Source organism: Ambystoma mexicanum, chromosome 6q, assembly GCF_040938575.1.
Source record: "Ambystoma mexicanum isolate Mex_15411 chromosome 6q, UKY_AmexF1_1, whole genome shotgun sequence".
NCBI lineage: Eukaryota > Metazoa > Chordata > Amphibia > Caudata > Ambystomatidae > Ambystoma > Ambystoma mexicanum.
In genome coordinates this window covers 1564585775-1564613539 of record NC_090937.1, presented here as the reverse complement: position 1 = coordinate 1564613539, position 27765 = coordinate 1564585775, and the positions used below count along the sequence as shown (strand labels likewise).

Sequence of the window (27765 nt, the reverse complement as noted above, 5' to 3'; positions counted from 1 at the left end):
GTTGGAGACCAGAAGTGTAGCTCATGTTGATAGTGCTTTAGGTGGAAGTGTCCCTCACGGGGATGGACGAATCAAGGGAGATGTATTGCACTAAAATGGACTGCTGAGGGTGTGAATTGCTTCACCCTGAAATAAATGGGTTTTGGGGGAGGGAGGGGTTTTGAAACGATGCCACACATGGATTGAGTGACTGGGGACAGGGACCATGTCCTTCCAGGAGGAATTTGTGTCGGGGGGGGGGGGGGGGGGGGAGTATATTGCTTCACACCAGAATGAAAGACAGGGGGAGGGATATTATGGGTTCCATTTAGTCCGATTGTAGAGTGTTGGAAATGTATTGCCACTAACAATACTAAAAATGCAACCCTCTGCATACGCCTTCTCAAACTTTGAACTAAACACAACCATTCCTCTATAGCATCACAAACTGCCCACAATTCACAACACCTCGAAAAGTAAACCCATACACAATCCTGCCTCAACACATGACGCCTACCAATCTGAAACGCACCGACGCTCAGTGACCAGTTTCTCTGACCTGAAGCTTCCATAAACACTTCACAGGGCTTGTAGTTCTCGCGCTCAGTCTTACTAACAACCCCTCCTCCCCCTTTGTTGCAGATCAGCCAGAGCGCCACGATCACACTGGTGGCAGCAGTGCTCCGTAGCAATCTTCCAACTCACTTGTGAGCTGGCACATTGCATCAATGTTTGGCTCCAAGTCAATTTCTACCATTGGTGAGGGGCGTTAAACGGTTAATTAAGCAGACATCAAAGTATATTGGGTAATGGTCCTTTTTAATGTGAAATGTGGCCGCACATTAGCTTATTTGGGGGAGAGTTTTGGAATCGTTTCTAGTTGAGATACTTCCAGAATCTCATGTGAGCTTGGTTACAGCATCTGCCTGTTAAATAGTTCTCACTAGAGGTGAGCCTTGTTGGCTATCCACATTGGAGACCATGTGACTAATTGTATCTTCCCTTTTGCTTACAGAATATTAACATACACATTTTACTGAGCCATTAGCTTTAATATATCGTTATGATGCTTAATTTTAGGTGGAGGAGGAACTGCAAGAACAGGATTTCCTCGATCGCTGTTTCCAGGAAATGTTGGACGAAGAAGACCAGGATTGGTTCATTCCATCGCGTGATCTGCCACAAGGATTAGGACAGCTACAGCAGCAGTTAAACGGGCTCACGGTCAACGATGGGCGTGTTTCAGAGGACATTTTGGTAAATGGAAATTACTTGTATTTCAGCCCATTGCCTGCACCAGCGCCATAGTGAATGTGTCCCAACATAAATGTGTTCAATAAAATAACAAATGCATTATGCAGGGCTCAAATTGCACTTGCCACTAGCCATTGGCTAGTCACAATTAACTCTTAGCTGTGCTGGGGTGTGCGCATGTGTAGAATTGAGGTGACAAGTGAAAACCGAAGACTGGCTATTGGCTTGCAACTTGAAATTTGTTTTCCTGCTGGAAGATATTGCACACATCAGTTTGAGTGGGGTAACTTTCACCAGATAAAATGTATCGGGTAGACTTTATTTTCATGTGAAAAAATACTGTTTGGGTACATTCTGCTGTTAGTTTTGCAACCTGTATAACTTTACTAGGTGTGCACATCTGTTTTCATACGGATTTATTTTATGTTCTACAATTGTTGCTCTAATGGTCTTGATATGTCAACTGACAGGATTTGCAAATATGGTATAGTTCAATGGCGATTGGCTGAAGTTTATTATTCCATATTGTTACTTTTTCCTTATGAAGGCTGAAACAGGACTTCTAGTTGCCGATTGTGAATATTTACCCACATATTGGGAGTAGGTCGATTTTATAGTTTACTAGCTTTTTTACATTATTTCTCTTCCTTCAGACCTTTTGTTAGGACATTAAACAAGATAGTTTGTTAACTGTTAAAGTTATTCCTAGTTGGGTTTCCTTTTCCAACTGCTCACCTGTATAGTGGCTAAAGGATGTCCTCACTGCTTTTGATGAGTCGATCCTTCAGAAGTTTAATTCTCATTGTGGGCTTACAGCTAGCTGAAATAACTTGCAAGCCAATTAGGCTTTCATATGCTCAAGCAAGCATTGAAAAATCAATCTCTGATATGGATATGACTTGAGATTGCCCTCATTTCCTTAGTGGTAAAATATAGCAATAAACCCTCTTGGCCAAGTGCCTCCTGACAAGATTTTGAAATGGGTCTGTTACTTTCTACTTTTAGAAGTTGGGAGTGATTTCCTTTTTGGGTAAAAGAAATTCCATGCCCAATGGGGCTGTATCGTAGAGTAGAAATAAATGTAAACTGCTAAAGCTTATGATCTTTCCCATAAATTAAGGGAAATAAAAGGTGCAGGCAGTAATGGAGCTTGTTCCATTGGCACTTGTATACTGGTAAAACTCATATGAACAGAACTATGTGATTGCAACGAGAGGACGGGCAGGTTCCTAATTCATCTGTTGATGATTTTTTTAGGGGTCGTGCATGTTTTCTGCTTTATTTTAGGCAGAGGTGTGTGGTATGTCGCTCATCTTTAGGGCTGCATCTCGCAGCAAATGATTCCAAACTACTTTGTACCCAAACTCTCCATAAAGGTAATCCGATATCGGGCAGGGTTACCCTTTTATGGTGACCTGTTTTGCCTTGTACCATCCGCTGATCGACTTGGCGATCATGACTTCATATGTTTTTGTTGAACAGATACACTGACTCACCCAAACATCAATTGGGGGCTTAATCCAGAACAGCCGCCCACTGCCGAGCTAATGTTCATTCACCCATTCGGAGTAGGCTATGCTGCCACTACTTAGGCCTGTGAAAATGAAAGGATTTGGCATCGGTGTCCTGTAGCTGGTGTTGCCACAAACCTACCCTCTCATCCAGCATGTGCTTCAACGCCTGTCCTCCCATTGCTACATCATTTTGTCCATTAAAGTGAAAATATTCCCTAATAACCTAAAGACAACAGACTTTTTGTTAATCTACTCTGCCGCTTTAATATGTGGTCTCGTACAACTAGCAGACCACTTCAAAACATACAACTGATATTTCAAAATACAGTATATTTGCATAACATGGAGTGCATTTTGCAAAATAAAGTACCATCCCTGCGAGACCGTCCTAAGATAGCTTTGAGAAATGGTTTCAGCTAGGAAAGGGGTTGGTGGGCAGTCACTCTGAAGTGCCATACTTGCATGGCTACATACTTGCGAAAATGTAACCTAGGTAGTAGTACTATGGTACTATGCAAGGAGTCTATGGTACAAATTAAAGTAAGGTGAGTGGAGGGGAGGAGGGGGAATCTGCCCTGCAGACTTCTCAACGGGGTGGTTACAGTACTTGAGGATATGGCCTATCAGTAGGTACTCTGTTCGAACATGGCTGAAACCCACTGAAACAGTCGAATGCAATATAAAGAATTTTAAAAGCCTAGTCAAAGGGCAGCATGTTTCACCAAACATGTATACGCGTTGCCTGGTTCAGAGTAATATCACAGCAAATTTTTTTTAATGATTTCAGTATAAATCTCAAGTAAGTGCAGAACAAATAAACAGAGCAAATGGGAACATTGAGCTTTTAATTTAATGACTCGTATTGGCTCTCAACATAATGCGCCCACGTACAAAGTTGAACAAAGGAAAAACTTGACAGCGTTTGCAGAGCAAGCCCGCCTAAAGAAAATACTTTTGATGTGCAATGGCAGCCAACTTAAATTGCTGAAGTTAACCATTTTACATATGAAAGTCGAGGGAGAATTGAATAATTTTGAGATCATTAAATGGTTCCTTTATCTGCTGGAAATAAATACGCAGATCACTGTCTGGTCCGTTTTATCACTGAAAAATCCTACATTTCTCCAACCAATAAAGTATACATCTGACCGTGTTTTCTTTTGAGATCCTTCATGCCACTGCCTGTTTCAACCCTGCTTTGCGGACTGTTAGGAATGTTCAGTCATTAACTTCATTGAACGTTTTATTTACAGCCTGGAACAGTGGATCTGTAATACGTGATAATTCCTTCAGTTGATGACGGGGTTCATAAGAAAATTGATGAGTATGAACGTGTAAATGGGAGTGTGGTCTGCTTAGCAATGTGTCCTTTTGCTTAACGAATATTCAGCAGCTAGATACTTCCCCAAAATCGGTCTGAAATGGAATTGAAGAGTGGATGTTGACTGCTCAGGAGTTCTAGACTGCCTTTCATCAAGTTACCTGAACCAGCATGAACTGTTTTGGAATGCTCCTAAAATGGAAGCCTTAAGAGAAACCAAGAAACTAAATTTCATGGAATAGAAAGAATTAATCACAGGAGACTTGTCAACTTAAACTGGTGGCAGCGCAGCGTTTTAAAGTTTATATATCTAAGCAACTGAAACATGTTTCATGAGCATATTATAATTATAGTCGTAGTGTTAGAATATTAGAGTGTAATTACTAGAAAAGAAAGCAACCCGCTACTCTTTTGGTAGGATTATGAAGGTACAATTGACCCAAATTTGTTGCGTAATGGAGGCGAAAGAACCGCGCTTAGTATTTCGCTGCCTGACACCGATGCGGTGCGTGCGCTCCATGGTATTCTTTACACATGTGTATGACTTGGCTGCATGAGGCGCAAGTCACAAAAGTGGTGCATACGATTTGCACAATCGCGTGCAGTGTTCGGCACGTTTCAGAACAAACTAGTTATTGTAATTATTTGGAACATTCACAAGGTGTTGGGGTCGGCCATGGTTACCAGTTGAAACATTTTAATCGACCACACCATGGCACCATAGAAATTGGGATCGCCCCTCTGGAAAAGAGCAGAGGTGTCACAGGTAGTGCGTAGTGAACAATACATGTTGAGCTATGTGACAAGTGAAAATGTGTTTGGTTGCCTCGAACAGGACTCGAAGTCCGAAAAGAGGGCGAGCCTGTGTTTTTTTCCCCTTTTCCGTTTGGGGGGGGGGGGGGGGAGGGGGCTGGTTACCTGATCCTAGTTGTATTCTATTACTCTGGGAGTAGAGTGGTTTAACAGAGAAGGTGAGGTACAGAAGTTGATATGGAAGAAATATACGTGCCCGATGTTAGATTTATGTTAATAAAATTGTCCATGACAGTGACGCACTGCAGATGTGCCTTTGAACGTCTGCAGTTCATACTTGAACCATTAAACATAACATAAAATAATTTCTGCGTATTTTAAAAACGTGTAGTTAATCCTCGCTGCTTATATTTAAACAGATTGTTCTAATATTACACAGGCAATCGGTCTTGTTACCTTGGTTTAAAAATAGTTATTACAGTTTACAATAACTATAGTGACATTCGGGTATTACGTTACGACTTTTTTTCCTGCCCTTTATTCACTGTTTTTCTTATCTTGTCTGAAGTGTAGTGAATTATCATCTGATTTTGGGTAACTCTTCTGCAGGGGATGGGGGGTTTAGGATATAGAAATGGGGTTAGGCAGTAAGACCTGTCCCCTTTCCTCCATACTTATGGGATGCCCGATAGAATGGGGCCTCTTGCCAAGCAGCATCATGTAAAAGCTGCACGCAACCCAACCATGGAAGCCGCAGGTTCACGAGCCTCCCACCTTGATTGAGAGGAGACGCCTTCTTTGATTACACAGGCCATCTACAGGCAACCAATGGCGCCGGGGGGGGGGGGGGGGGGTGGTTGGAAGAGCTTGTGGATAGGTATGGGGCAGTTTGGGTAACTGGAAAAAGGGGAAAGGAGCATGCCATGAATGGGTAGGGGTTAGCTCAAGGTAATACACAAACACTGTTCTGATACTGAACTTCCCGTCACTGTCTCCCAACACAACGGATGTCTCGCCTAGATCTGAATCTCCCACATGAAATCATACGTCAATTCACATATTCTTGCCAACGTATTCTCACTGCAAACCTGTCCCAACTTCACAGTAACCTATTCCTGCACCCATGTCAGAACTTCAAATAACATTTGCCTGCTGCCATTTCCAAAGTGCCCTGCTCCAACCCGCATTAAATAGTTAACGCTTAAGAGGTTTGCCACCACTCTACGATCTCAATGCATCAAATGTAGTGTTCATTTGTTCACATTGCATTTTGGCACTCTGAGCATTAATTGTTCATGCCACTTATGTGCATACATCTGTAGGAAAAATTAACAAATGGTCCACAAGTAAATGTTGCACAAATGCAGGCAGAGCACTTGACTGAAGTCCCTGAAACTGCGAATGAGTTCAGGGGCACGGATGACGTGCCTGATCAGCTAGACACACGGCCGCAGTGCCTCCGCTAGCCATGTTTCTGCCACGTAGCTTTTTCCCCGGGCAGCATCGCTGCGACCCTGAGATGGTCGCGTGCTATGCTTCATTGCCAAAGGCCCAGGATCGCCTCCTGCTACCTGCCCCGTGAAAATGCAGAGACTGCGTTTAATCAGGAAATTTCTTGTGTGGTGGTATGGCATGCATGCTTCAGGTGCTAATCGCAAGCATTTTTAGCACGCCACCTGCTTTTGAGGCTGCCGCACGTGCGCTGAACCCCCAGGATCTCTGGGAAATATAGTTTCGCACCAGACACCCTCTCACACCCCCCCCCCCCCCCCCCCCCCAACTACCCTTCACTGGCGCACACGACCACCACAAATCCTGACACAGAATTTTCTGGTAGCACGTGGCGCACAACTGCCATGCCCCTTACAGCACCTCTTCCACTGTCAGTCCCTTTCTCTGCATCAGATGATATATAGAGCAAACCTCTGCGATTAAGCCCAGTTGCGCCCATATGGGTGCTAACCCCCTCACACAGTTGCCTCTCCCCAGCAAGCTCTCCCCACTTTCTGTACATCCCGTGCTCCTATTACGTTTAGGTGCCATGCTGGATGTATTGGGGTGGAGGGCTGTAGGTAAGTACAAAGTCCTCGGAGCACAATTTTAGCCAAGGGAACACACTGAAGTTATATAAAATATGGGTATTTTCTATTTATATTAATGCAACACCACTATGCTTACATGGAACACAAGTAGTCTTAGTAGCTTATGGTTAGCAAATCAAACATTCAATGCAATAGTAGATCCACATTGGTAGGCAGCCTAAGCTTGTGGCACGGGGGGGGGAGGGGGGAGTAGGGGGAGAGAGAGCAAAGGAAGGCAGACGCTGTCAAAGTGAAGTTTCAGAAGATTCTTCTGTTTGTAAGTAAAGTTGTTGGCGGAAGAGGTTATGTGAGGTTGGGTAGATCCCCTGAAGGATTGTAGCCCCAAGGACTGATGTCCTAGGCTAGGGAGAACACAATTGAGATGCCTCCCCCACCCCACCGTGCAATGTGTCTCAAAGCTCAGGATAAGCACAAAGTACCTAGGAGCGGGATGGTACCTTTTTATGAAGAAAGCGATGTCACCGGAGGGACCCCAGTGGCAGATTTAAGGCAAGAGGCCCAGTGTGCAGCACCTGACAAAGAGCCCTAGGGGGGTGGGTCATGGAGGCAGAGTTTAAGGCAGGTGGAGTTAATTGCAGTCACAAGGTCACAATGGTCAACATTTGGGACACAAGTTCTTTTTATTTTTAAGTTATCTTTACCTCTTAAGGGGTCTGACTACTTGGAAACAGCTGGGCCCCCTCAGCAGGCTTTGTGCTCCATGGTAATATTGGATGATCAAGCCTGAAACTAATGTTGGAAATTAACATGTTTGAAGGCTGTAGGCACTAGAGAATTACTTGCAGCATATCAAGACCACACTATTTTAAATTGCTCTAAGGTTAGTTGGAGCCAATGTTTGGTGACTGACACACATGGGTGCGTGGCAGATCAAGTCTTAAAAATAAAAAACAAGAAAACTGGGCGAGTTAAGAACGTGAGCAATGGGAAGACATCGCAGGATGTGACATCACAGGATAATTTCTACAGCACGCAGATCCATTTTATGCATAGCACTGGTGTCCTTACCCCACACATGTCCAATATCATTAAACGTCACCCATGTAATTAAAGGAATGCACCCAAATGAGACCCCATGAGCGTCTTTTTCTGGAGATGTGCCCGCCTGCGCCTCTGGCTCCACCTGTTCCACCAGTGGTTCCGCCGGCGCCGCCCTTGCCTATGGTGCCTCCACCGACCCTTCCGCCCTTGTCCTCCGTGGACAAGACGGTGCCTGACACGGTTCAGCAGGATCCTGACCTGTCGGATGATGCGCAGGGCGAGCAGGACAGTGAAGACAAGCACCGCTCTATTAGAGCTTTACATGGTGTGCCTATTGGATGTTCCAGTGCCCGAGGCACCCGCTCTGCGGGAGGGTGTGCTTTCGGGGGTGTTCACCTTGTCTCCTTTGGAGCGTACCGGCCTGTTGCAGAAGGAAGTTTTGGCTGAGGTCCGCAGGGTCTGGGAAAAGCCACACTCTGGACTTTTCTTATTGACAAATGTACGCACGTTACAGGCTGCATTCTTTGGAAGAGGTGGCCCTGTCATCTTGCTCGTCCCTCCCCTCCCCCCCTCCCCACTCCACAGTGGTGGCCGCGGCCAATTTGCCGTCCAGGCCTGCAGCGTCCTCCTCTACGACAGCGACTCAGGTTCTGTGGAAAGAGGACAAACTCCTGGACTCCTTGGGTGGAAGATTTTCGATAACTGACTTGCAGCTCTGGCAGGCCAACGCAGAACTGGTGTTAGCGGGGGCAGACATGAAGATGTGGGAAGGTCTGTCACAGTTCAAGGAATTCATTCCGGTCGAGAAGCTGGAAGACTTTTAAGGCGGGTTTATCTGACGCCAGAGTCTTGGCTCAGGATCTGCTTGAGGCCGCGGCTCATCACATCGGCTCGGGGTCTTATGCTGGTCTTTGACACCTCTCAACAGGCGTGGTTGCATGCCACAAAGTTCTCGAAGGAAGTACCTGCCGTTTGACGGTAAGGAGCTTTTTCATTCCACAACGGATGTGGAGCTCACCAAAACGAAAGACAGCACTCAGACAGCGAAGTCCTTGTCGGTCCGGGTTAAAACCCCTTTCAGGACCCAGAGACCGCTGTCGCAGAGCCGGCTCTCCTCTGGTTTCAGGGGCTTCCTAGACCGGGTATTAACCACCGGAGGCAGCAACAGACTCCTGCTCCTCAGCTTCCTGTTCAGGTGGAAACACCACTGAAAAGCCTGCCAAATTATGGTTTTCCTCGCTCGAGACCCCAGTGGGAGGACGCATTGCATCTCATTGGGAGGCGTGGCAGACCATCACCAACGACAGGTGGGTTTATCAGTCGCTCGGGCGGGCTTCTGCTACCCTTTAACCCTCCTTTCCAGCAGTCGGGATTGCCCTCCCTAAAACCCGAGGTGCAGAAACTGCAGGACCTCAGTGCTGTGGAACCCGTTCCTCTTGGGGAGCGAGGGGAGGGCTTCTACTCCTGGCCGTTTACGGTGCCCAAACCAAACCAAGCTGGCCTGCGCACCGTCCTAGACCTTTCCCAGTTCAATCTTTTCCTACCCCAAGAGAAATTCAAGATGATCACGCCTGGCCAGATAGTCTTCCCTGCAGATGGGTGATTTGCTCAGCGTGGTGGATCTTCAGGATGCCTACATGCATATCCTGATCTGGGGTCCACACAGGAGATATGTTTCTCTGTGGGAGAGGAGCATTTCCAGTTTCGAGTGCTTCCTTTTGGCCCAAGTTCGGCACTGCATGTCTTTACGAAGCTGTCAGTGATCGTGGCCTATCTTTGTCTGCAGGGTATCCATGTATATCCGTATTTGGACGACTGGCTCTTGCGCAGCCCTTGTGCGCTGAAAGCTGCCTCCAATCTTCAGTCTCTCTTCCATGACGGTCTCTCAGGACTTGATCTATCTGGGTTTTTGCTGGAACACGATCAACTGTAGTGTATCTGACCGGGGACAGAATGGTGGATCTGTTGGCCACGTGTCAGATGTTTGCGCAGCTGGAGAGCATGTCAGCCTGGTGGTTCCAGAGGCTTCTGGACCTCATGGCCTCATGCGTTTGCGAGCTTCCTCTTGCTCGCCTCAAGATGAGGCGGACTCAGATGGCTCTTCGGAGTTCTTGGCTTCAGGCTGTGGATCTGGACTCCAAGTTGATAACGATCCCGGCTTCCATAAGAGCGGACCTGGACTGGTGGTCGTCTCTCAGCAACCTGTCGGTGGGGGCGGGGTTTCAGGACCCAGCCCTGATGGTAACGGTCACGACAGACTCTTCCCTTCTCTGGGCTGGGGTGTGACGTTGGATCTTCAGGTCTCCTAGCGATCTTCCTAGCGCTCAAGGTGTTCAGACCGATCATAGCCAACAAGGTGGTCTGGGTTTGCACGGGCCATCAACAAGCAAGGGGGCACCAAGTCTCCCCTGCTCGTGGAACTGTCCATCAAGATTTGGGAATGGGCGGTTCAGCATGGTGTTTGGCTGCTTGCAGTACACATTCTGGGCCAGCTGAATGTCACGGCAGATGCCATCAGTCGGCGGACGATAGTCAGCTATGAGTGAGAACTGAAGGCGGCGGTCCTCTCATGGATTTTCCTGCACTGGGGCACTCTGGAAGTGGACCTCTTCGCTACGGCGGCAAACAAGAAGCTTCCTCTGTATGCCTCTAGAAACTGCTCTTGAAAATTCCATGGCACAACATGAGGCTTATGCCTTCCCGCCTCTGCCTCTAGTTCATCAGACGATTTGCAAATTGAATAACTCGGTGAACTGTTCTCTTCTGCTCATTTCCCCATGGTGGCCGGCCAGGTTTTGGTTCTCAGAACTTCAATACCTGTCAGTGTATCTGCCGATCGGGGGTCACCGGTAACCTGATCTTCTTCACAAGGGGGAACTGTGGCACCCCTCCCCACAATCACTCAGCTTGGCGGCGTGGTGCCTGAGTTCAGGTCTTTAGAACATCTTGGCCTGTCTGCGGATAACAGGCGCATTATCCAGGCAGCCAGAAAACCTTCGACTAGGTCCCAGTACAAAAGCAAATGGCTTGGGTTCTGTCATTGATGTTTAGACAAGCAGATGGACCCAAGGCGGGCTACAGTTGACACGGTACTGTCCTTTGTATCCCACCTAGCAGAGTCGGGAGTTCACGTTCTGTCATGTAGAACTTATCTTTCGGCGGTTTTCGTCTACCTATCTACGGACCAGTGTTCTTACACTCTGTCTAATCCAGTGGTTAAGAGACATTTTACAGGCTTGACGCGCCTTTATCCTCCAATTCGCAGTCCGCATCCGGCGTGGGATCCAAATGTGGTCCTGACGGCGTTAAGCCTTTCGAACCAATGACCACGGTGGACCTCAAGCACCTCTCATGGAAGGTGTGCTTTTTGGTGGCCGTCACTTCGGCAAGGCGTGTGAGTGAACGCCAAGCTTTGTCGGTGGAACATCCCTTCTTGGCTTTTCACAAGGTGAAACGGACAAACCCCGCTTTCTTGCCAAAAGTGTTTTCTGAGTTCCAACTAAACAAGTCTATTTCCTTGCCGGTCTTTTTCCCCGAACCCCACCTCAGAGGCAGAAAGGGTTCTACACTGTCTGGATGTTAGAAGGGCTCTTAAGTTCTATCTTGACAGAACTTCTGAACTTAGGAGCTCTTCTCAACTGTTCGTCACCTTTGGTAACACACGCTGGAGACCAAGTAATAATACTGGGTCACTTAACCACTCTCATATGTAGTGGTATCAGTGTACTACACTGCAGTCTATGTCACTGCCCTGCAGCTGCACAGTGGAGGATCGTTTCTCTCTGTGTATTACAAGATTGGTTTCCTTGTAAGCACGAGTGGATTTTCTCCATGCCTTTGTGCATAATGTCATTTACAACCCACTGCTGAGTGGGCATGAACGCAGGACGTTCTGTTTTTCACCACTGACCACACCAATGAGACTCGCCCTGATTAAGGAAATAATTTCTGAAATGCATTGGCTTTTTTAGTCTAATACATGTGGATTGTGGCAACTGCTTCCTCAGTAAGGATTATTAGTGATAGCCTTTTGTTTGAACTACTATGGATACATTATTTTTGATATGAATCAGAAAGACTCATCTTCCTTTCTCTAAGAAGTATGGTATATTATGGATACTTGAACATATTGTCGTGAATCAGATATAAATACGTGCCCATCTTGGGCCCCATATGAGAGCGGTTGTGTGACCCAGTATTATTACTTGGTCTCCAGCGTGTGTTGCAATTATAAGTCCGGGTGTCTCCAGACTTGTCACAGCCAGCTCCTTTTCAATTGGATGTATATTCTTTTTTGAAATATTTGATTTTTACTTGAATATTCTGAACATTTTTGAATACATGGTGGTGCCCACTCTTCTCTGTTCGTCACCTTTGGTAATCCACATGGTAAGCAGGCCTCTAAGGCGACCATCTCCCGATGGATCGCGGTCTGCATTACGGCGTCTTACACCATTCAAGGGCTGAAGCCTCCTAAAGGTATTCATGCACACCTGGTGCGGGGCAAAGCAGCTGCAGTTGCCTTTCAGAAATGTGCCCTGGGTGACCATCGCAAAGGCAGCTACTTGGGCCTCCCCATCGGCTTTTTATAAACATTGTCTAGACCCGGGTTCAAGAGCTGATGCCCAGTTTGGTCAGGCTGTGCTGAACAACCTGTTTCAGTGAGGTTTTTTCCATCCTGTAAGGAGTGCTTGGGAATCTCCCATAAGTATGTAGGAAAGGGGACGGGATGTAGGAGTATAACCAGGTTACTCACCATAGTGACCACCTTACTCCTAGTCCATAGTCCCCTTTCCTCCATATGCCCGCCTGCCGTCCCCTCTAATAAGGTTCCTCTATTATTGCTAAAAGGTCTTTGACCTAGCAATAGAAAAGGACGTGCTGGGCGAAATGCGGAGCCGAGATGGGCAGGGTTACAGCCACGTGCCAGGCCCCACGTAGGAAGAGTAAGGACTACAAAGTTTTTGAAATTTTTGGATGCTTTTACAAAATGTCCCTTAAGTATGGAGGAAAGGGGACGATGGACTAGGAGTAAGGTGGCCACTATGGTGAGTAACCTGGTTAATACTACCTATACCTCCATATCTGAAGTGGGTCTTGATAAACAATGACATCAAGGCAACCACTATGATGATATGCTCTTAGTGATCGAATTGACTCTACAAGCAAAGGTCTCTTTCCTTATTGTTCGCTTGTACTGGAATCCATCAAAGGTGGGGACAAGCTGTAATTGTGGAACAACTTACTCAATTTCTTGAGGTTGCCTTCCTTCGCAATCCGCTTTAATTGGTTATTGGCAGGGATTTCAACTGTAATTTTCTAAGCAGTGCTGGTTTTACTCAAATCTCGCACTTGTAAGTGTGATTCAGCATCTGCTTCTCGTGGTCAAAACTGGAAGTAGTTCTTTCTGGAATGGGATATCCATATGGTGGAATTTGACCGTGTGCTCTATTTCACTTTGCAAAGAGGCAACCTTAAATCTCACATTGACTTACTACGTCTCTGCTCATTTATTAAACAGATGTGAGAAAGTGAAAATTTCTAATCCAAGCATTGATCATATGGTCATCAAACTCAAATGCAGTCTAGTGGAACAACAAATTGTCACGTGTTGCCAAACTCAGGAGTCAGTTAACATTCAGAGAAGGAGCAAACCTCTTGGAGCATGACATTCAATTATCTGAGATTTCAATCAACTATGCCATTAGAAGCGCTCTCGATCATCTTCCTAAATTCTCCCGCGTTAACATCACACACACTAAGCATGAAAACTGATGTTGCATGATTAAAGAATATCAAAAACAAAAGAATTGGGGCACTACTATCATGTAGATTCAGAGTCATACAGCAGATACGGTACAAAAAACGAATCATACAGAGGCACAAGAACAAAATAAAATCCCTAAAAATAAAGATGCACATTGCTGATAACCAGAAAATAGTTTTAAAAAAAATATGCAAAGACCATAGAAAATCGATCTGGGATCTTTGAGGGCAACCTTTCGTGTTCTGGTTGTCTCTGGAATCTTCAAATCCCGCAGAAGTATGGGTTACGCATTACACACAGAATGATCTACTACCTCCTGTGTATATTCGTATTACTGGTCCTGTTTAGGATTCCTCAATTCTGGGATGTTGTTCGAACATTGAAGATGTGCAGTGGGCCATTACCAAGTCTAACTGCTCAAACGCGGTGGTTCCATTCTGTGTCTTCTCTGTTATGGGCCTCAATCTTGAAAATTAAATGACTTAATTTTCAAGACCAAAACCGTTCCAGAATCATGGTTACAATCCTTTATCAGTACCATCACTAATCCGGGTAATTACAGGCAGATAGCTTTAATGTACGTTTCATCCAAAGATTTTTCCACTTTAATATTAAATGATTTGGAGACATTTCTTAAGGCCAACCACACCCTGTCACTGTTTCAGATGGGTTTCCGTAAAATCATGGGCACTGCACTCAATGCAACTATTGTCTCATCTTCTTGAAACCACAAACACATCTGAAAGTGGGCCCTAAACATGGCTTCACTTGATATGACATGTGATTGTCATTCAACAGCTCATGTCGCAAAATGGCAATTTATGGCAGTTCTCCCAGTACAATATTACTTATCCCGATGCTTCACCAAAACACCACCCATCGTGTGTGCATTACTCACGAATGTGCACCAACGGAAGCCATTCCTATGTCCATAGGGGTTTAACATGGTTGTAACTTGGTCTCAACCTCCTTTAACCTATACTTCAGTGCTCTGGATGACCTATGGAATGACCATGATACCTTTCCTGTAAAATTAGGCAAGCTATGCATTAACTGGATGCCGTTTGCCGACGATTTAATCTTGTTCGACAAGACTCCTTTTGGCCTCCAGCGCAACCTGCAGATCTTCATGGTATGTACTTGCTTGCATCCCAATGCTGAAAAATCAAACTGAGTTGCATTTGCAGGCCGGAAGAAAATCAAAACCATGAGATGGATGATTGAGGTGGGTGGGGGTTGCAGTAGAATGTGTACTTGATGTGTTTTATCTTGGCTATAACCTGTGTGATACTTCCTAAGCAAAGATGTGGAGGAAATTGCTTAGACCACTTCTTTCTCAAATGAAAGTGCTATCCAAAAAACTCTGTAAATTCTCCCTCATTCCAGCAATTTAATTTTATGACCTAAAAATGTAATCTATTTTACTCTATGTACTAGACATGTGTCTGGATGACATGGACGATTTTCTTAATCAGTTACAGGATCCGATATGGAAGGAGACTTCGGGCCTTGCCAAATCTTTGCCTACCCCAATCATTAGTGATTAACTAGGGATAAACGCTGTAGCTTCCAAATTCCACTGTAGACTTCTAAATAACTACGCAAAACTGATTAATCCTCACAGCAACTCACTGTATGAAAATGTTGGTCAAATGTTACGCAAAGCTCCTCTGCCGACCCTGCTTAAATTTCTGGAAAGAATGTTACATATCCTTGTAAAGATTGGTGCTGAGGAACAAGAACTGATATTACGACCAGATAATGTAAAAAAAAAAGTTTTACTGCTTGGACTGGGCATACACGATTGCATTAGGCAAATATAGTCTACATCGGCAATATGCTTGCTTTACAAGAGTGCCTCAAGGTTTGCATACCTATAGTGTTTTCCGTGTGAAAAAGATCAATCTATACATGAGATTTAAATTTAACTCGTTCCATACCAGAGAACGTACCAAATACTGGGATAAAAACGGCTATAAGGGTGGTGATATTACGTGTTGCTTTTGCTCTGATGGAAATTTGATGGAATTCGATGGAAACGCCAACATCTGGTCATTGCATGTACTTATTTTGAATTAGACGGAATTAGGTTTCTCGGTAAAATCAATGTTGGTAATACCAGCTTCTCGAAACATTTTATGGATGAGATGTATGTGCGGCGAAAATGTCTCAAACCATCTTGCTCACCAACCTTCCAGGGGCAATCAAAGAATTGATTCTAAATGGGTTGGGTGAATATGAATGATTAATGAACAGACTTTCAGTGACTTATTTGTTGCACATTTACACTGTGTTGTAGACCCGAGTACCCAAGGAGCACACACTAAGCAATCTTTTGCACTTAGCACATGCATTGTTTTGCACCTTGTAATACGGCAATTCTCGACCGCTATGTAGATGCAAGATGAATTTCAAAATGTTTTGGATTTGTTTTGCTGAAATGTTAATTGTTGAATAAGGTTTTTGTAAAATCGGATTTTGTAAAATCGGATTTGTAAGAAACTATGTATTGTAATAGTGTATCTTGTGTATTCTAAGACCTGGAGTGCTGCAACCAATCTTTGCGAACTTGAATTAAGTTTTTATCCTTTTTGTCAACATTTGTGCCTGTCAGCTTTGCAATTTTTATTAATGTAGCATGCGGTCGCCCCACTGGCTGAAAGATGAATGTTCACTTTTAAATGTAACATTGTTGTTTTTTATGGTAAAGATTGTTTTGGGAATGTTAAAACGTTATGATTTTAACTTTGTTAATATTTTGTTTTGTAAAGGTTTGTCTTAAACATATGCAAATAAATAATATATATATTTTGCTCCCCATTTTTGATAGTTGGAGTAATATTATTTTTTAGGGAGTAAAACCAGGAGTCCCATTCCCAGTGGGAGTGTTTAATGAGTAAACATATATGTTGAAGTGTAAAACAAATATTTTGTGAGGAATACTACTTTGCACCAAGTTATTCATGCATATTAAAAGATGAGTTTGACCGCTTCCATATTTAGTAATTTTTTCCTCTGGTACTACATGCAGTACTTGTCCAAACACATCCATGGAACCTTTTGGTTAAAAGCAGAGGCACAAGTTACTCATTTCCCTTTTTTATTTTTTTTAAATTGGGAGTATTACTCCCTACTTTTATTTTTTGGCAGTATTTGTCTATAAGGTGTAAAAGTGGCCGATAGATGAGGGTTTTATCTGTAGGGTTTAACCAGCTGGTGTCTATCCTAATGGTTGGCATGCATAAATCCTTGCCAAATTATAAAAGAAAATTGCAGTAGAATTACAGGAACGTAATTACTCTTACATGGTTAAAATTGTGTGGTGCAATATTCTTGATAAAGGTCGACCGTAAGTGGAACTACGACTTTTATGGTTGTACTTTAGAGAAACTAGTGTTGAATGTAGAAATAACTGATTTAGTGACTCCCCTGAATACACACACAGCACGTGTCATCTGCTGAATTGACAATTATGGTACATAGAGTTTTGGCACTTTGATCATCCGCACACCTGATATCAATTCAAGGTTATTGTAGTTGGAATGGGGAATTATTTTTAAAGTGGAAGTTCTGGTGATGCATGCTCTCTAAGCCTTAGCTGAATGAAATACTCATTTAAAACTGTCTAGTATGTAATGGGCCGGAGGTGTGATTCATAATGAATAGCCTGATCATGTATAGTCTATTAGTCACTTGCTTCTATAATATTGGTACATGAGGAGAAATGCAACTGTTTAGCCGATTCTGTGCGATCTGTCTGGTGGGGTGAAGTGTCTTAAGACTCCAGTATGTAAATAAACGCATCCCACATTGTACTGTTCTGTTTTACACCTCTTTCGTTTTGCGTTTAGTGATTATTTCTAGTGAGCTCGATTTTAGTACCTTTTTCTATAAATACAAGAAATCTAGTTGGTGTGTTCCTGTATGCATGGCCAGACAAATGTTAATGAAGCTAGTCTATCCAGTTTTGTGTTAAATTTAAACTGAGTGCTTGTTTTTTTTCTTTTCAGAGCAAAAGTAATCTGAACCCTGATGCCAAGGAATTTATTCCAGGAGTGAAGTACTGAAATTTACAGAACTTAAAAAAAAAAAATTAAAAAAAGACTGTGTCCCTAAATCTCTGGGGCAAAGCTGCACAAAGCTGGGAGGGATGACGAGAACTCGACACTGTGAATCGAGTAACTGGGGGGGTTGGGGAGGGTGGGTGCTACAGAAGGACAAGGGAAGATCTTGTATAAGCTTGGTTTTGTTTATTTCCTTTACTACATATATTGTTTTGGCAGTATGCTTATCGGACTTGAGATATTCTATTTTTTTGTAAGGGTGATTGCAGTCTATACATCGGACAGATTTGATGGTGTTTTATCTGCAATGCTATTGAAGAAACCATTCAGTAGAATCATGGCTTGTTACCCTCACTTTTCTTAACGCATGCCTCTGTCCTCGCCTTCAGATGGGAGAGGAAGATCATGGCCATGAATGAATACAGTCCTGCCAGTGATGTCCTTTAATGTGGGTTTTAAAATGCACAGACTAGATTAGGATTCCTCATTGCTCACTGCCTAGTATCATTAGTGATTCATCCTGACAACTTTATCTTGCAGCTGAAGCCTGTTCTGTTCAATACTTGACACTAGTGTCTCTAGCTGTAGAGGCACTGATGTTCCCCCTACTACGTTTTAAACTGCATTTATATTTAGAAAGTTTGGTGCAGGCTTACCTGCCCATTGAAAGTGTTACTACCCAGTTACAATGAATGACGGACCTCCACAGTCTATTTCGTTTGGGGATAATGGAGTGCTAATCGGATGCTCAAAATTTTTATTTACAACTGCCTGCATCTCCGATTTTTCAGTGTTTATGAACAAGTGCACATTTGAGCTACTTTTTCCTTCTTTTATGTGAACATTAAAAGGTTTGCATGCTGCCAGGGCCATGGGATGGTGACTTTTATTCGAAATGAGTAATTGATGGAGAAATACCTTTTTAAATTTTTTAACTGTGATCTCCCCAAACTTGCATAAAAAAATGGATGGCCCTTCAGTTTCTCAGACTCCATAGTCTTTAATATTTTAATTTGGAACATTTTGGAACCTTGCATCTGTTACAGTGCTGTCCAGTATTTTGGCAAAGGATTTCTTCCTATTGATGATCGCTGACACTACATGTGGTGGTGTTTACGTGTGATCTCACACTGTCAGCTACTAGGAATGTAGGTGATGGGTTATCAGTGTGGATAGTCCCTACGACTGGACTTTACAATTTGAAAAGTAATAGTGTTAGTGTCGGTCATTTTTACCAGGCGGTAGCTCCATTGTGCTGGGTGGGGTGGCACATGGCTCTTTCAGAAACTAAAGTGATGCCTTGTATTTGAGTGGGGTTTTCGGTTAACATGGCTCCTTAATCTTGGGTCTTGTTTCCAGTGTTTGTTCACAAAAATTGCCCATCAGAAAATAAGCATGGCTTTCTGTGCATTTGTTCTCTGGTTAGGGCCCTACAGATTGTATTAAATGCCAGAGGTGCAGCCTTTGCAAGTTAATGTTTATTTGCTCTTAAATGATCTGCATGACTAACCTTTTAATTGCAGGTTTCATCATATTTGCCACTGCCAACTCCCTCTGTATGTCACGAAAAACTACTGCTGTGACTGTCTACTATTATTCATGGTGTTTGATTTAACTGCCACAGTTGTCAAACTAAAAAAATGTTTAATCAAATGTTGCCTGGTTGCATTTACCATGTAATCTCTAACTTTAATTCCAAGGAACTGAGCAAAATCCAAATTGCACTGGCAATTGGCTCAGTTGGTGTCTTGGAGTAAGTGCAAGATGCCCTTATCTGAAAAATTTCAACCCAGTGTTGTGCAGTCCTTTAAATTGGCAACATTTTAAAGGAATAACATGAATATGTAAGTGGTGGCATTCCCAATAATGCAGCTTTCCGGAGTGCAATATATAATGGTGAAGGCAGTTGTGATTTATATAATGTCTGCAATTACAGCATTGACTCTTACTACAGTGTGCAACATCACTCCTCTACTAACGAGAACCTCCTGCTGGTTGGTGGGTGAAGTTTCTTGTTGAAGGGTGCATTTTGCGAATGGGACTGCAGGGGAGACCTAGCATTTTTTGTTATTTGCATCATGTCTGGAGTAATGGAATATTTTATTTTAATCTGTTATGTACAGCTTGTATTTGGGCAATGAATGTAGCTTTGGAGGAAAAAGGAGTGAACGAACAGGACGTCCACACTGCCAGACAAGATTGTCTCACTTGAAAGCAAATGGGATAACTCCAGCCGTCAAATCTTTTTAGTAACATTAAACCTGTACAGATATTGCATTTTTTTTGTGGAGGACTCTATTAATTGGACTGGAGTTTGAAATGGGGGAAATGTTACAATTCACTGCATTGGAGAAGTAGTTCCTGCATGGGTGGGTGTCTGAGCATCTTGGGCTACCGCCACACGACTGTTTCAAGCAAATAAAGAAAATCATGCAGTTTCACTTGTAAGCCCTGAAACTAGTCTTCAGCTGTTGGTTTGTGTTTCCCATCTGTGTTACTGAGAAAATGCATGGCCGTAGTATTACATGTTCAATCAGATACTGTAAGCCAGACAGCTCAATAACGGTAGTCCTCGCTGATGTGTTAAACCTTCACGTTTTAAATCTGCCAGAGCAGGTCGTTTAATTTCTGCAAGGCCATAAAATGGATTTATGTGGAATTTGGTAATACCAAAAATATTCAGTTACATGGATACTCTAGTAACGGACATCAATTAAAACATATTGGCCTATTATTGATTCCGGTGTCCCATTAAGCAGTGTTGACCTTGCTCCTCAAACTGATCACTTTATTTTAATACTTTAAAGTGGTGGTTTATATTGTAATAGCAAAGTGATAGATACTCGCTGGATGATCAAATGTGAGTTTTATTTTTGTTTTTAGCTTTTGGGCTGCATTTTGCCTGGGGCTCTAGCTTGGTATCAAGTATTTTCTAAAATTCCAGGCCTTGAAGGCATCCAGCGTGACATGTCATTGCGATTTTAGGTAGCTCTGATGCAATTATCTACGAGCTGTGAAGAAAACCAAAATTTTATTTTTATTATTTTGCAGTTTCACTGGCCTTTTTATAGGTAAAACTTTACAATGTTTATCCCCATAAATATTTTAATTTACCCTTTTCAAGAATATATTAATACACCTTCTGTAACTGGATTCCCTTGCAAATAAACAGGTCTGCGCTCGAAATGTAAACAGTGAAGACATTAATTGAATTGGTCACAACTTGCAATAATGTTTCTATTACTTCCTTTGTGGGTCTCCTTGGGATTCATGAGGCCTGCACAGCCTCCAAAATATCCCAGTGTTATTCATGTATGAGGACTCTGCATTTGGCGAGGCTTTTTCTGTGCCAGCTTCTATTGGATAGCCTCTCGACCTTGCTTCTAGTGTAGGTTTTCACATTGATCCTTGTTTTGGTTCGATGTTATGCCCCTACCATTATCACAATTACCCTTATTGAAAGTTTGTTTATAGCAAACAGCAGAGACGTGGCTCTTTAACCTGACCTGTTCATGACCTGTATTGGCAAACTGTTTTTATTTGCTTCTCTTGGTCTATAGTAAGACTTTATTCTAACCAGGAAGCTCTGACACTTTTTATGAAGTTTGACTTCTAAGAAGACAAAAGTACATTTGACCAGCTTTGGACTAAGAAAAATGGTTCTTGGTCTTTGATAACTTGGTTTCTTAGCCTGCGTCACTTTTGCTTAAAACAAATAATTCTTGGTTTTTGTTACAACTTTTATGCATTAGTTTCAATTTGTTTAACACGTTTGATCAGGCTTGTTTAATCAAATATTTCGGTAAGCTCATTAATGCGGACGAAGGCCTGTTTAAAAATCAAGCAACACAGGAGTCCCTCACTTTTGAAATAGGCAGTCTACGTTTTCTCGATTGCTTGATTTGATACTTTCTCCAAATAGTCAGTCTTGGGTTTTTGTTTTCTGTATGTAGTTTGCCTAGTTGCTTTTCGTTTCTGCTCCTCAGTGGCTTTTGCCAGTGACCTCATATCTGCTTCGATGTGTGTTCCGTCTGAACACACTGTGGGTCTCTCAGTATTTGGTTTCTCCTCTGGATGCATCTCAAAGTTATTACCCTGAGAATAAACTGATTGGCTGCCAGGTTCTTTGGAACTTGGCTTCGAAGTCGAGGATGATTACATTTTAGAAATGGGCTATCCGTAGCTGATTTCACATCCACCCCTTCAGACTTAAATCTTTATTTTCTAGCAAACAAATCATGCATCTGATCCCAATCTCCCATTCCGTCCTTTTTAGTCACACTGCTTATTTAGTTATTGTTCCCCCTAAAACTGTCATCCTACGGAGTTGCTCAGCTGAAATCGGCGGTCTTATCTGGTAATTCCTAGAGCCCTGTGTCCACACTTCCTTTGTTGTCAAAGCCTTTGCTAGACTCCATTGTTCTGGCTACTCCTTGACCCATTATGCTCCTTCCAATATTTTAGTGTTTGAATTTGTGCTTATTCGGAAGTGTCTTGATTTCCTTAACTTTACTGATGCTTTGTGTACTTTACAGGTTATTTTGTTGCCTGACGGGGACACAATCAGTTCTATTTCTGCCCTCTGCCCCCCTCTCTAAGTAGCATCTCTGTGCTTATCCCGTTCAGCTGCCTTTGACACTGTTGATAATGCAATCCTTTTAGGATTTGCAACATTTGTATTGGAATTTTGGGTCTGGTTTGAGGGTTTCTGTTGCACTTGCTCCCTTTTACGTCCAGGTTCAGCTTCTCTGTGGTGTCCCCAGGGCTTTGCCATGCTGCCTTGTTTTCGTTGTGACACTTCTCGCACAGCTCATACTTTGCATTTGTTTCTCTTATGCAAATGTCACCCTGGTCCTAGTCATTCAGACCCAGGATCATTCTGACACGTCTGCGGAGTCTGGATAGATGAAATGGCAAAAGATCAAGGATATGACTGGGTTGATGGTGTAGGAGGTAACTTCTAATATGGGTCCCTATAGGATCTTTCTATACCCCAAGTTTTTTATTTTAAAAATAGATAGGTAACATTAAAAATAATACTAGCACTTTTTTTTTAACTTCCTATGTAACTTTGAGCTATTCAAGCTCAAAATTTGTAAAAGCAAGCACATGGGCGCATCCATTTTGTGAAATGGATGCCTGCCTGTGCTGGCTTTGGCTTTTGCACTAATGAAGGAAAAGCCAGCCAGCTGTAGTAAACAAAAGCTACCGCTGGGTGGCTTTTCCTTCATTGATGCTGTACGCGGAGGACGGGGACCGGAGACCAGAGCAGGAAAGCTGCAGCTGAATCTCGGTAAGTGCTATTTGTTTTTTTAAAAAAAAAGCACTAGCTGTGGTTTTTTTTTTTCTAGGTTTTCCGGGCTGCAGGAGCCCGGAAAACTTAGAAATAAAACCGCAGCTTTAAAAACGTTGTATTTATGTTTGCGGTCGCTTTTGAAGCGACCGCAAACATATACAACATTGTGTTTGAAAACGCTGCGGTTTTTCTTTCCAAGTTTCTCAGGGTCCTCTGGCTCGGAGGAGCCTGAGAAACTCGGAAAGAAAAACCGCAGCGTTTTCAAACACAACCGCGTTGTGTTTCTGCCTGCTGTGGCTATCACTTTGCGTCTCCGGTGCTCCCACAGGGGAGCACCGAAGACCCAAAGTGAAAGCCAAGGCAGGCAGAAAAACAACACAGTTGTGTTTCTGCCCTACCATTTGGGACTCTCGGGCTCCCCATGGGGGGCCCGAGAGCCCCAAATGGGAAGGCAGATTTAAGCAGAAACACTGCACCATTTCCCATTTGGAGCTCTCGGGGCCCCCCCGTGGGGAGCCCGAGAGCCCCAAATGGGGAAATTAAATCAGCTGTAGGCAGAAACACTGCGGCATGGAAACACAACGCGGTTGTGTTTGAAAATTCTGCGGTTTTTCTTTCCGAGTTTCTCAGGCTCCTCCGAGCCGGAGGAGCATGAGAAACTTGGAAAGAAAAACCGCAGCATTTTCAAACACAACGTTGTATTTGTTTGCGGTCGCTTCAAAAGCGACCGCAAACATAAATACGTTTTTAAAGCTGCGGTTTTATTTCTAAGTTTTCCGGGCTCCTCCACCACGCAAAACTTAGAAAGAAAAATGCAGCTAGTGCTAATTTATTTTTTTAAAAAAAAAATAAATAGCACTTACCGAGATTCAGCTGCAGCTTTCCTGCTCTGGTCTCCGGTCCCCGGTCCTCCGCGTACAGCACCAGTGAAGGAAAAGCCACCCAGCGGTAGCTTTCGTTTACTACAGCTGGCTGGCTTTTCCTTCATTAGTGCCGCAAAACCCAGCACAGGCGGGCATCCATTTCACAAAATGGATGCGCCCATGTGCTTGCTTTTGCGAATTTTGAGCTTGAATAGCTCAAAATTTCACATAGGAAGTTTTTTTAAAAAAAGTGCTAGTATTATTTTTTAATGTTGCCTATCTATTTTTAAATTTTTTTTTTTTTTTTTTTTTTTTTCTTTTTCTGGACTATCCCTTTAAAGTGAACTTTTTATTTTAACATTTTCTCTTCCTACTTATCCTAGAGCTATTGCTGTCACTACACAACTGCAGCATGGCAACTCCCTGTATTAGAGTTGCTGGACGACCTTGTTTGTTGTCTACTGATCATTCAAAATGTGATGGCCCATTAAACTAGAGGCTTTATGCCAAACACTACCTAATTTCTGTTTGCTAAACATCACTGGATATCTCTTTTTTGAGGCTCTGATTTAAGCCTATTATTCATAGAGCAGTTTGTGGAATTAAGTTTTGCTTTTGTTAATTTTTCTTATCTCAACTTTTACTTTATGATCTTGAAATACATTGTTACACCTTGTTTTTGTTAAGACCAAGTGGTTGGTTCTAGGTCAAAGTTTCGAATGCAAAGAACCGAAAACCAAAGGGTCAAATTATTATTTTGGGGGGGGGGGGGGGAGTCCCCAAACCCCCCTTTTTTGTGGTAAAAAAACTTTATTTCCCAAAACAGAAACCCCCAAAAAATATATTTTTTTTAAAAAAATGTGACCCTTTTGTTTTAGGTCAAATTGACTCACCTTTGGCATTCAGTACTTTAATAGGACACCCAAGTGGTTGACTGACCTGTATATGCTCTTGGCCTGGCATTCTTAAATCTCATCTGTGGCCATGGTGATTCTCATTTAGGATGGCCTTGTATACATAACCTGTTCTGTTAGTTGACATGTGGTTTATGAATACTGATGGCTCAGTTTGACTGCCGAATCTACAACCTGGCTGTGTTCCTGCGGAAAGTTTTGAATCCACTGCAATCACTGATTGGATGGTTGCCAAATGTTTGAATAGTAAGGTGTATGTTATTAGAATCTGGCCCACGAAAAGATGGGATTCCTACATCTGACCTTATGTTAGTTGCTAGGACTAGTCCTGAAGCAGCTGAAATGAGTCATACCTCAGGATTCTGGAACCTCTGCTGTGACATCTCTCATGTATTTGCAGTTTATGAATTACTGCTGGGCTCTATGAAAGTTCTACTTTACACGACTGATGGAACCACACCTATGCTCCCTTTCACATAGCTAATTTACTCAAACTCTTTGAGCAACGAGTGGCTGCAGGCTAAGGTGCCTGCTCTGGGTGGGTCCTGGCAGCATGCCTCCCCTGCCCAGAAGAAAGTTGACTGGTCTTGTAAGACCTTTAAGAGTGCCCCTCCCACGGGAGCCCAATTTAAGGCTAACCTCTGTGAGTCCACCGCCACCGGGAGCGCCGTTGCAACGGGCTCTGCGGCAGCCAGGTTGAGGACAGCGTCTCCAGCGTCTTCAACCACGAGCCAACGCTCAAGTTAGTCTAAGAGGAAGTCGGACCATCCAGGAAAGCTCTGAGAGAAGTCCTCGGGCTCAGCGAAGGTTGTGAAGTCCCAGGTACATCTGAGGTACATCCTTCCATCGAAGGAGTGATGCATCCCTCATGAAGGCCGCTGTGGCGGATCTGCAGGGCACAGCCCCTAAGGCCAGAGTATCCTTGCCTGCCAGAGGGAGTCCTCTTTTCAACCCCCTGGAAAGACACTGGAGAAGTTGCCTATAACTTCCCCAAAACTGTCTCCCTTGGTCGCAGAGAAGGGGGTGGGGAGAAGCACAGTAGCCCATCAGGGCTTGGATATCTCCTCTGAGGAGCTTACCAATTTGGACCCTCCGGGAGGAATGTGTCGAGAGCAGGCCCTACGGGAAAGATCCCGACGAGGGTGGAGACAAGGAGACCTACAAGGAGCAACAGGGTGTTGATGGCTTGGAGGACCAGCCTAAGCCGCAAATACCCTTGTCTCCGTTGTCACAACCACCTGGAGCTATCGGTGGACATTCTCACTGCTATGTATACCCTATGCTCTGAGATCTGGACGAGGATGCCTCTCGCGCCGGTGGCCCCACCCGCGCCGCCGGGACCATCGGAGGAACCACCATCCAAGACGAGGAGAGTTACCCTCTGCCTCCTTTCCACCCTTCGCCTTCGTGAGGGGAAGAAGTTGGATGCCATGTGGGCGAAGTTATAAGGTCTGCAGCAGCGACCATCACGGCTGCAAATGCCCTTGCCATCATGGCTCCTTACGACAGGGGGCTTTGGTTCAAGATTGCTCCTCTCCTGGAATTCTTTCCCGACGACAAGAGGGCGTAAGCTTTGGAGATCCTACAGGAAGGCGAGGTGGCATTGGACCACGTCATTTTCGGTGGCCACGGACTTCGACACAGGTTTCCGCCAAATGGGCAACAGCATTTGCCTTTGCCAGGGCTGGCTAATGGCCACTAATTTCCGCCAGCATGTTCAGTCGAAGGTGTTGCACATGCTCTTCGACGGGGACAATTTGTTCAGGAAGACTGTGGATGAGTCTCTTCATGCCATCAGGGTGGACACTGACGGCTCGTGCCTTGGGCATGCTTCAGCAATGATGGCTGTCCTTTTGGACTTCTGGAGGAAAATCCCAGGGTTCTTCCAAAGGATTCGGGGTAGGTGCTTCAACCCTCCGCTTGTCAGCCCAGGAGAAATACAGCAGCCGTGCCAAATCTGGAGGAGGTCATTGGTGCCATGGTGGTGCTTCAATGTCAAAACAGGATTGAACTGGCTGTGATGTTGGGGCCCCCACCCGAGCTCCCCGCTTGGAGGCCGGCTGGCGAATTTCGTCAGCATGTGGAAGACTGTCTCCACCGGCTGTTGGGTGCTGGACGCTCTCGCCCACGGACACATCCTAGAGTTCCAACTGAAGTGTCCCCAGATACCATGAGTGGCCCGGCAGGAAAACCACGTCACTCAGCTGGAGGTACGAGCCATGCTAGAAAAGGGTGTGATAGAGCTCGTCCCAAATAGGCTCTGGGGCTCCGGAGTGTACTCGCATTAGCTCCTCTTCAAAAAGGCTGGCGGTTGGAGGCCCATCCTGGACTTCTGCTGTCTAAACAAGTATATCAAGTCTCAAGTTTTGGATGGTGGTGCTTCAGCATGTGCTAGGACAGCTGGAAGAGGGGGATTTTCTATCGTCGCTGGACTTGAGAGATGCTTATTTTCACATCCCCATACACCAGGGCTACCGCAAGTTCCTACGCTTCGTGGTTCAAGGGCAACATGACCAGTTCAAGGCCCTTCCCTTCGGATTGAAGTTGGCACCAAGGGTTTTCACCAAGTGCCTGGTGCCGCAGCTGTGTCTACGAGGGATCCATGCCTACCCTTACCTGGACGCAAGTGCAAAGGAGATCGCAGTTGAACACACAGGGAGGAATGTCCAACTCTTGACCGATCTGGGGTTCTCAGTGAAGTATACAAAGTCCTGCTTGATTCCATCGCAGGACGCGTGGTTTCTGGGAGCCCGACTCAACACAGTGACACCTCCCTGGAAGGATGGGGAGCGTACACTGCAAGTCTTCATGCAAGGGGCCTGTGGCTACCGGAGGAGAAGACGTTGCACATCGCGTTGGAGCTGCGGGCAGTGTTTTGGGCCCTCAAGGGCAAGGTGGTACAGGTCTTCATGGACAACACCACCACAATGTTCTACTTCAGGAAGCAGGTGGGAACC

The 27765-nt window shown here is 44.3% G+C and overlaps 1 protein-coding gene across 4 annotated transcripts in view; it reads left to right on the top strand.

The window, feature by feature from the left end:
- PAIP2B (poly(A) binding protein interacting protein 2B) overlaps positions 1–20192 on the top strand; it is a 168605-nt gene extending 148413 nt beyond the window's left edge. For all 4 annotated transcript variants that reach the window (XM_069632276.1, XM_069632277.1, XM_069632278.1 and 1 more), the window contains exons 3-4: positions 1060–1236; positions 17682–20192. In XM_069632276.1, the coding sequence (XP_069488377.1) occupies positions 1060–1236; positions 17682–17738 (234 nt within the window). In that variant the 3' untranslated portion in view covers positions 17739–20192. The remainder of the gene's footprint in view (positions 1–1059; positions 1237–17681) is intronic.
- Positions 20193–27765: the final 7573 nt, after the last annotated feature.